At 51.3% G+C, this 10,464-nt stretch overlaps 1 protein-coding gene across 10 annotated transcripts in view; it reads left to right on the plus strand.

Moving 5' to 3' along the window:
- The window catches only part of FAM156B (family with sequence similarity 156 member B), a 38,678-nt gene extending 28,587 nt beyond the window's left edge, over nt 1-10,091 (plus strand). For 9 of the 10 annotated variants that reach the window (XM_055120466.1, XM_055120462.1, XM_055120461.1 and 6 more), the window contains 2 exons: nt 909-3,683; nt 6,304-7,382. In XM_055120466.1, the coding sequence (XP_054976441.1) occupies nt 1,030-1,680 (651 nt within the window). In that variant the 5' untranslated portion in view covers nt 909-1,029 and the 3' untranslated portion in view covers nt 1,681-3,683; nt 6,304-7,382. Of the gene's footprint in view, nt 1-908; nt 3,684-6,303; nt 7,383-7,538 lie in introns of those variants that run through there. The other variant, XR_008627239.1, reaches the window with a different exon arrangement.
- Nucleotides 10,092-10,464: the final 373 nt, after the last annotated feature.

Here is a 10,464-nt window from a genome sequence, read left to right on the forward strand (position 1 = left end):
GGTTTTGCATTTCTGATATTTTAGCACAGTTCATAGTTTTGTTGTGCGCTGCTCCAGATCTCGTCTGGGCGGAGACCGTGCCGGTAACACAACCATCCCAAGATCTCCTGCGCAACATGTCACTGCAAGCTCGAACCTCTGGGTAGTGGGTTCTAGAGGATGGCGGTCATCACGTGGATGGCACCCGGCAGCTGCATGCAAAGCAAGCTCCTTGCCCACTATACAATTTCTCTGGCCCTACATGTGCACGTTATAGACATCAAAAAACTCCTTGTGTCCCCTTTCCTTACCCCTGGCCTAGGGATATTGAACCACTATTCTGTTTATCTGTAACACTCACTGTCTCAGAAATCTTGCAGCATTTGCTTTTCTGTATCTGACATCTTTCATTTTGCGTCATGCCGCCAGACTGACCCATGTTGTCACGAAGAGTTGGAATTACTTCCGTTGTCTAGGCTGCATACTGCCGCATGGTATACAGACATTGTCTTGATCCAGTTGTCTGTCAGGAGACAATCAAGCTGCTTCATGACCTTGGTTACTCTGCAGTCAGTCACATGTTCTAGCGCTGAGCCATGCCCTGGGATGGTAGTTACTGTGGAAATGCTTCAGTGACTTGGGAGTGCAGAGCTCTTGGAGACTCTCACCTCAACTCCTTGCATTCCAGCTCAGTGGAGTGACCATGTCATAGGGAAGGAGTCCTTTGCTCTTCGTATTGCATGCCAAAGGGATGCAGTCAGTCCACAGACCTCCTTTCTCTTGAAATGCGTGACATCTGGTAACTCACTAAGCAACCTGAGAAGGAGGTGGCATTACTATTTGCATGTGCCAGCTAGGAAATGGGCATACCGGGTAAGTCAGACGAATAATAATAGATTCCTTTCATCTCTTCTCACTGTCTGTTGCAGTTAAGGTTCTTCTGGCCAAACACAGTCCGTGAAGCCTTCTGGCTCTTTGAAAACCTTCACCTTCACCCTAGACATCTGGACCCAGAGGCCAACAGGAGCTTCAGACACAGAGTGGACCACCATGGACCCCCACCAGAAGCACAGCCCATCATTGGTTTCTGAACCCTCCACCATGACCTGCGAAGAGACTTCTCAGGAAGTCCCGCCGACCCCTCAAGTCTCCTTCTCAGAAATGCTAATGATGGGTCTCAGCGACCTGAACCTCAGTCCTGATGCAAACTCACCTGCTGCTCTACCAGAGAGGCTGCTCCAGCAGCGGTACCGAGATGAGAAAAGCCTGCAGGAGAGGTGGTGGGAAAGGCCAGTGTCCCCTCGAAGGAAGATGACAAAGATGACATTCTTGGGACACCCGAGACAGAGGAACATGGATCTCGTGGCACCTTACCGCGTTAAGAGGGAAGCCAGGGTCTTTTCCTCTAGCCATGGAGACCAGAATACCTTCCGATGTGAATGTCGATACTGCCAGAGCCATAAGCCCAGTGCTTCGGTGCTGCCTGCCGAGAGGAGCCGGGCCCCACCCGCTTCTTCCTGGGACACACTGGTTCAGGGCCTCAATGGCCTGACCCTCAGCCTGGGCACCAGCGGGACCAGCCTTGTGCAGGAAGCGGCACGCCAACAGCAGGACACAGAGGAGAAGCTACAGGTAGATATGGAGCAGGAAAGCAAGGAGATGTTTCAGAGGCTCCTGAAGCAGTGGTTGAAAGAAAACTAGGCTGACCAGACAAACTACAGGTATGAAGGTGCTTGCCTTCTAGAGGGCTGATCCCTGCCCTTTGCCTCCACCCCCAAGCACTGCCAGGAGTGGCCTCTGGCATAGAGCCAGCGTTTGTGTCAGAGCACTGCAGTATGTATCCCCAAACCCAAGAGCCGAAAAAGAAAAAAAAATGAAAAAACTGAGGTGCATGTTCCCATGTGACCGAGTCCTAAACACAGTCAGCTTTGGAACCTGCTGCTGCAGAATCCCTGTGTGCACCCTCATGCAGCAAGCAGTAAGCAGTAATCTGAGGAGGATCAGAACCAGAGCCATGACTGGATATGCTGTCAGCGTGAGACTGGCTCTGCTCCCGGAGAGGTCCTGGACCTCCCTGGGAATTTCTGGATCAGTCGGGCCCATTCTGGGGCAGGGAGTCTCTATGCCGGTGGTCCAGAACCCTGGTAGTGTAGCTGTCGTGATGCATGTTGTCACTTTGCCACCCTGGACCTTGGCTCTCCCTCCCTCCTTTGTTATCAACAGAGAAAACAGTTCCCTCGTGTGGAAGGCTCCTCGGTGTCCCTGAACTATTGAGCAATTTTAGGAACTGCCACCAGCAAGCACCACTCTGTCTCAGGCAATGCCACAAGGTGCTCGGACAGTGGTTTCCAGATTGCCCTGAACAGCCTGGAAAAGTCAGGTGACGTGTGAACTTGCGAGTGTGCCATGAGTTCTCTGAGAAAGTTATTCTGAAAGAAATGCACTATGTTTGCCCGATTCACTACAACTCCCACTTGAAGGAGCTTCACTCGAACTCCCACTGGCAAGAGCTTCCACTGGTTCCTCAGCACTGATACCAAATAAATAAGTGAACAAAAGGAAATGAACTTTAGGATTTGGGTTTCTTTGCCTGTATTCCTGATACATCACAGATCACTACACGTGGGTCCGGGCCAGCATGTGCAACTTCATGGAAAGGAATTCAGTGCAGACTTGAACAGACAGGGCGGAAGGGCAGGCTGACACATAGCACCTAGCTACTGTTTGGGCCCCTGAGGCAGGACCGGCCTTCTGATGAGCCCCTGAGCAAGTGGGAGACAGAGATGCTGTCCACAGACTTGGAAGCAAAGTCTGTTGCCTACAGCAGGGGATCCTGCGGGCTGCTGCCGCCCCTTCCAGCTCTGCAGAGGCCATGCTCAGGGTCTGCCGCCCAGTTGGTGGCCAGGAACAGCTGTTGCGTGCCGAGCTGATGGGATTGGAACAACACTGGGTGACCACTGCACTGTTAGTTTAGATTTCAGACATGGACCTTTCCATCACTGGAGGCAGCAATGATTAAGCCTACCACTCTGTGCCACCACAGTACCAGCTCACATGTTCCTAGATCGAGACCACTGTGGCATGAAGGAAAACTCGGCTTTCTGCCAGTCTGCGTCTGTAGGTTGTCCCTGGGGCTCGGTGGCTGCAAATGTCTACCTCTGATGACAGAAGTGGCTTGTCCACAGATCTCCTTGTGCAGTTTCATTCTAATCACGGGGTTTCATCAGACAACTGGGGCTCGACTGAAGCTACTGGGCAGTTTGAAAGCATTTAATCTCCACCGTGTGAGTTAGTAAAGCAAAGAACAGAGAAGTTGGACATTTTCTCAGAGTGCCACAGCAAAGAGATGAGGAGAGACAGCACATCGCAGGCTGGCTTCAGGACCTGACCCCAAACCACGTCACCGTCCCGTCACCTCCATGAGTCTGTGTAGAACGTGAGAGACGTGGCATTTCAGTGACATGGAGCAGATGGGATCAGTCCCCAAGTCTGAGGAAGGGGCATGTTGTTTCTCTTCACAAGTGCACCGGGGGCGCTCTGCCCCTCCTCCAGCTTGGCTGTTGGCACAGGTATCTGAGGACAAAAGACACAGACATATCTGTGTCCTGAACTGAGCCTGTGATCTGCCAAACGTGCCTACACGTTTCAGTGTGGTAGAGAAACATGACATGCACACGCTGTGTTGCTCGGTGCGGCTGCAAGAGGTGAGAGCTGTGAGAAAGATGAGTTGTGGCTGGGGCTTGGGGTAGCCGAGAGAGGGGCTGCCTGGAGAGGCCAGGTCTTCAGGAGGGTGCAAGGACAAGGGGTGGGAGGGTGCCCTGAGGGACTGAGTGGGCGCCCCGCTACCACCTCATCGGCTCTGTCCCCAGCCCCTCTGCCTGGGCGTTTGGAAGGGGTTAGATGGCACTCTGGCAGTTCAGAGGATCCCAGCTACACACCCAGAGATAGCAACCCGAGGACTGGGGATGACTGACTCTTTTCACCCTATCATATCTCGGAGGCCCCAGGAGACTTAAAATCTGGGGACGATCACATTAAAATGTAATGCACACATGGCAAATCCAGACAATTAGAGTCATGGATTTATGAAGGGAACATCCTTGCAACAAAAGAAAACCTGGCCCTACAGCCTTCTCCACGGAATTCTAACAGACAGAGGACAATGGTGCCCACCCTTCACAGAAGCTTAATAGAACAGGGGGAAGTAACTATTGCCTAACTCATACTCTGTGTACAATACCACCCTTGTCACCATGCAAGATATGAAAGGAGGAGAAAACTAGTGTCAAATATTTATCTTGAAACCCATGCACAAATCTGCAAAAAATAATAGCAGACCAATTCAGCAACACAGGAAATGTACACGTAAAACAAAAGCATCATTCAGCACAATCAACCGGGAATTAAAATGCTTAGTAACCACGCAATGTATACCTACCAATATGCAGTATGGACTACCCAATGACATAATGCAGCATATATACAACCTATTCTCAATGCACGATGTATCCCCAAGTTGCAGGATTGCTTTGAAACACAAACTTTATGAAGAAAAAGAAGCCATTCATGTAAAACAGAAACCATTTGACCCCAATGATACTCACAAAGAGCCTTTTTCAAAGTCAAGGCCCATTCATCTTTTTAAAATTTATGTCTGTTTATTTTAAATTGAATCACAGTGAGATACACAGTTACACAGTTGACCATGTTTGGGTTTCAGTCATAACATTTTCCAACACCCGTCTCATTACCAGGGTACATTCCGAACCACAAAAAGGCCCCAATTTTCCTCCCACCCACCCCCTGTCTCTATGGCAGGGCAGGCACTTTTCTTCTCTTTCTCTTCTATTTCTCTCTCTCTCTGCACTATGGTTTGTAATACAGATACTGAGAAGTTATCAGGTATATCGCTTTAAGGTCCATTCATCTTGATGAGATTCGCTGAGCTATAGACAGAGGAAATGAACATCCTCTATGGATCAAGGCTCTCTTCCCAAAGCCTACTGCTCATCCCGTGAAGTTGTTTTCCCCGGAGAGCGAGAGTAGGCAAGCAGGTATGCTCCCACCACTTCTGTGCAACGTTATGCTGATACTTGTGTCACTTCTGTAGCACCATCATTCACAGAAAGAAAGGCAAATACGGAGTTAGTAGAAATGAAAGTAAAGGTATACTTTATACTTTATACCTCGCGAAGAGGTATACTCCGGTGTTTATAGCAGCATAGTTCTCCTAATTGTTAAACCCGGGAGATATCCTAAAAGAATGTCATCTGATGGCGGGATAGATGCACGGTGCACTACCTATGTGATAGACACTGCCATTGGTCGATGTGCTGCAAGATCTATGAAACTCCCAAGTGTTATGCTAAATGAAGGAAAGCAGACTTGAAAGACCGCTTACTGCATGAGTCAGGTGTTTTTGGAAGACCACGCACGGCAGCTATTCAGAGCCGGAAATTAGATTGGAGGTCACTTGGGCCTGGAGAGAGAGGCTGGTGGGCAAAGGCCAGTGGGTACCCCTGCTGTGGGGGGTTGATGGAAATTGTCTGGAACTGAAGAGTAGAAATGGTTGAACAACTCTGTAGCCTTGAGGAGAGCCTCTGCATTGAGTCTGCTGCCTACAACTAGGGATCCTGCAGGCTCATGCCCCGGCTCCCCTTCAAACTCTCAGGGCCCTCCTGGGTTTCTGGTATCTTTGAACCGTATGGATTTTGTGAGACATCATTCATGTAATTATAACGATATCTAGAAACTATACTGCAAGTGTCCAGAAAAATCAAGCGGTAAGAGGTATGCCGTGGGTGTTTTAACAGTAAGGAACACAGTCACACAACCGCCCAAGGTTTTGTATTATTACAATGAGGAGCACAGATTCTGGCTTCTGCCTGCCCTGCCTCCTCCTCAAAGTGCACTACCTGCTCCCAACAGGTGAGGTCACTCTGTGCGTCTGTACAGACAGGAACTGGTGAGACCACACCCCTTCCCTGTAGGCTTTTGGGTTAGGGGTGTGTGTGTGTGTGTGTGTGTGTGTGTGTGTGTGTGTGTGTGTGTGTGTGTGTGTGTGTGTGTGTGTGTGTGTGTGTGTGTGTGTTCGCCTGTGCGCGCACATATTGCACACACATGTGTGAACTGCAGGCGGGCACGTGTGCGTGATCAATAACAGTCACTTTTGTCTCAGCTTTGTGTGTACGTGTGTGGGTGTGTGATCAAGAGATAGAAACAATAAGGTTGACTCATAACCACTTCCAGTGTGTGGGCTGTGGGTGGGCTTTCATCATCCACCTGCCCTGAATTTCCACTTCTGTGTTTTTCCATTCTCTGCAGATCCTAAGGAGCTGCCTTCTGTTTCCCTGGTAACGAGCCTCAGCCCAGGCTTCAAACCTCTTGTCACAGGGACACACAAAGAGGGCTGAGGACTGCCCACCCCTCCTCCCTCCAGCCCATCCAACCAGCCTCTGAGGCTCCCCTGTGTGCTCAGCCACCTGTGGGGTGAGAAGCAGAGCAGTAACCAAGACAACAGAACTCCAGCTGCCTCTCCTCCTGGGAGCCTCCTCCCTCCCCTCTGCCTGCCTGCCCTTCTGCTAAGCCAGGAAACCTTGTGCTTGGAAGCACAGCCTGAGGACCTGCAGCTGCTCTTCACAGAGCTGTCCGATGCCCGAGTCAGAAGGGGGCTGAGGAAGATTCGTGTCTGCTCCAATGGTCTGTGACAATTACCCGAACCACTGTATTTTGTTAGAACCTCCGGTATCAATATACACTACACAAAATGCATATTAACAGGTATCTGTAAAGTTGTAATCCCCGAGCATAACCAGCTGTGGCCTAAACTCTCAAATTAGAATGTTCATTTTGGGGGGCCGCGTTGACGGGCTCAGGGATCATTCCTGGTGGGCTCAGGGGCACAATATGGGGTGCTGGTGATCGAACCTGGTTGGCCGCGTGCAAAGCAAATGCCCTACCCTCTGTAACGCCCTCTGCCTGGCCCCTCAAATTAAACTATTCCAGTTAATTAGCACTAGCCATCCTACACGTGAGGGGGAAAGTGTTTTCATTATAATCATAACAAGCATGGCTCCAGAGCCCAAGGTTGTACTTCCTTTGTTGTTGCAATTGTTGCAATTGTTGGTTTGGGGTCACACCCAGTGGTGCTCAGGACCATACCTGACTCTGCCCTCAAGGATCACTCCTGGTGGGCTCCGGGGACCCTATGGAATGCAGGGATCTAAGGCGGGTCAGCCAAATGCGAGGCAAGAGCCCTACCTGCTGTACTATTTCTCCAGTCCCCCGAGATGATATAGCAGACTAGATGGTTAACGCTTATGTGCATCTCTTCTTTCTCAGCATCTCCCGAGCTTCTGGTCTGTCTGTCTGTCTGGCATTCGTTTGTCAACAACAGTCAGCAGTGTGCGTAGGGCTTAAAACTGGCTCTGTGCTCAGGGATCGGGGGGTCAGGGGTCACTCCTGGCTCAGGGCTGGAGAGACCATCGAGGGTGCTGGGGATTGAACGTGGGTGGGCCACGGGCCAGACAAGTACCTTACTTTCTGTACTATCTCTCCAGCCCTCCGATCTGAGCTTCTGGAAGAAAGCAGGTGCTGCAGACCTTCCCCAGGACTGAGAAGCCTCTGCCTGGAATGTGGCTCATCTTCCAGGCAAACTCACAGGCCTTGTCGAGACCTAGAGAACGTACTGTCACAAAAGCCACCTGGACAGAAAGAGAACTCGAACAGTACGAGTCTGAACTGAAGGGCTCCTCTCTAAGCAGCCCGAGAGGTTGCCTCAGAGGAGCCTAGAGAGCTGGGGGTGGGGGGCGTGACAGGCAACAGCCTTGAGAGGGGGCCTCACAAGAGCAATGGAATGATAGGGCCTAAAGTCCTAGTGAAGTGATGGAGTAGGAATTATCCAACAAGATGCCCCCCTTTCACATGTAAGGACAAGAGGAATGTACCAGTGTCAGCTGAATGGCATGTGAGCATGGGGCAGGTTTTCCTGTTTGTTGGGGGAGTTCCCACAACATAGTGGGGGGGGGATGGCGCTGGGCAGAGGACTCAAGTCTCTGAGAGCTGGGACAGGTATTTGGGCGGGGAGGGGGAGCTGGGCAGGAGAGCTCAAGTCTCTTAGAGTGGGGAGGCATGGCACCCTGACAGGGAGGGCTGAGAGCAGCCCGGGGGCCTGCAGGGTCCGCCAGACACAGGTAGGTTGGGACTGGGAAGCTCTAAGAATTCCCACCCGATTCCTTCTGTCTTCTCCATGAACTGTCAGAGGAGATCACTGCGGGCAAAGAGGCTGTGGCAAGGAGAGGGAGCGTCCTGGAAGAGGATGAGAGGGAGAAGCAATTCTCTCCTGCTTAGGGATTTCCAAGGAAACAACTCACAGAGTCAGAATGGTTCCTTCTCAGGGCTGGGGCGGATCCCGAGCAGGAGCACACGGTGCTCAATGCATAACCAGGTGAGTGTCTGCCACCACGTTTCAGCTGCTGAGACAGAGGCACAGGACTATGGCCTAGACTGGGGCATCCTGGACTAGGGAGAAAGGACAAAAGGTGCCTTGGAGGGGGAGAGTTGATGGTCTTTGGTAACCTGGGTAGCAGGAGCCTGGCTCAAAACTAGGAAGGTTTCGGCCTGGAGGCGGCCCGGGAGGGAAGCAGGGCTGGAGAGGGTTCAAGGGTTGCCGAGCCTAGGTTGATGCTGGGCCTGCACTGGAGCCTCAGCATGGCACGGGTTCCCCGGGAGCAACACCCCTCTGCACCCGCCCCTCCCCCAGCACACAGGGCAGGGAGTGGTGACCCCCAAAGCAGAAACAGAGAGAAGACATTAGATGCATGTGCGGATCAGAGAGCTCGCGCCTGGCAGGCCTAGGGCCCAGGCTTCCATCCCCGGCCCGCAGGGTCTCAGGGGCAAGAGGGTCTCAGCAACAGTACTTGCCTCACTCCCACCCCGCTCAATGTGGAATCTGGGGCACTTGAGGGGGGCTGGGAGGGGATCACAGAGGGCCGGGCTCCAAAGGGACATACATCACCGAGGGCTGGGATTTCCCTGACGCCCATCCAAGAGGTCCTAATGTCTCCTCAGTGTAAGTCATGCTGCTGTGGTCTGAGGGGACCCGAACTGTGGGTGCTGAGGGGCAGGAAGGCACCGTTCAGAGGGATGTGGAGCCACCTCTGAGGGCTGGGAGCACCGTACCCTGGGGCTGCCTAGGACCACCTCTGCTTGGTCCTAGTCCTGTCCAACAGTTTAACAGGCTCTGTTTCCTGAGCAGAAGCACCCAGCAAAACCCAGAGCAGGGGCGGAGCGATGGCACAGCGGGTGGAGCGTGTGCCTTGCACGCGGCAGATTGGGGTTCGATCCCCGCATCCCATATGGTCCCCGGAACAGGCCAGGAGTCCTTCCTGAGTGCAGAGCCAGGAGTAACCCCTGAGCAACGCAGGGTGAGACCCAAAAGAAAAAAAAAAGAAGCCGGAGTAGCTCAGAGCAAGCACGCCCGCAGCCCTTTTCCCCGTCACCTGACTCCCAGCCCGGTTGCCATGGTTCCGGGGGCGGTGCCTGAGAAGGCTTTGGAGCCCCGGAGGGTAGCAAAGGAACATCTCGGCGGTCCCTTCGGAACTTTTTCTAGTGCTTTCCCGTTAGTTTCTGTGGGCGTCATTCCAGATCTTCAGACCTCAGCGAGGAAACTGGCTGAATTTACGGCTTTTCCTTCATGGAGGTTCTATTTTGTCCTGCAGGTGGCAGTGTTGTCGCGTCATCCCAAGCCCGCTCTTTCGCCCCTCCCTTCCTGCTTAAAAAAAATCGCGGAAGGCATTTTATGAAAAAGAAAACCAATTTTCTGTTGCAATTTAGCCGTCTGACCAGCACTTCATTTCCTGTTTGTTATGAAGTACTTGTTTTCGCATTTTTAAGGTCTGGGTTGGGCTTTAATAAGAGAAATTGCCTTTCCATCTTTGGTAACAAGTTTTCATTTAACTTAGTTTCTTATATATTTAATTTGTAAGGGGGAACATTTTGTTTTGCCTTAATAGACTTTTAAATATTGATTTACCTATTCACTAGTATTCTGTGCAGTACTCTAAAATTGTATGGAAAAATGGAGAATAAAGTCGTAAATATAATTAGTACAAGGTCCTAAAAACAATCCGTGGGCTGAGATCCCAAAACCTCTTCCAGTCTGTAATTTATCAAAAGATTATTTTGTATTGTTAGGGTAGAGCAGACCTCTACCCAGGGGAGGCAGATGAAGGAGACCAAGACAACTCTTTCTGCAAAGACATTGTGTTTATTTCGGCCAGCAAGCTGGGGCTCTGCAGTGTACCTAAAAGCAGGCAGGGGCTGAGAGCCCCGAGCTCAAGAAGCAAGCAGTTTTTATACAGTATTGGAACAAAGATCACACCGTTTGGAACAAAGATCACACAGATTGTCAAATTCTTGTGGTCTTTTCTAATGCAGCTAGACCTGGTTACACATTTATGGTTCCTGGAGCCCTTTGCTTATCTA

The sequence above is a fragment of the Sorex araneus genome, chromosome X (genome assembly GCF_027595985.1).
Source record: "Sorex araneus isolate mSorAra2 chromosome X, mSorAra2.pri, whole genome shotgun sequence".
In the NCBI taxonomy this organism is placed as follows: Eukaryota; Metazoa; Chordata; class Mammalia; order Eulipotyphla; family Soricidae; genus Sorex; species Sorex araneus.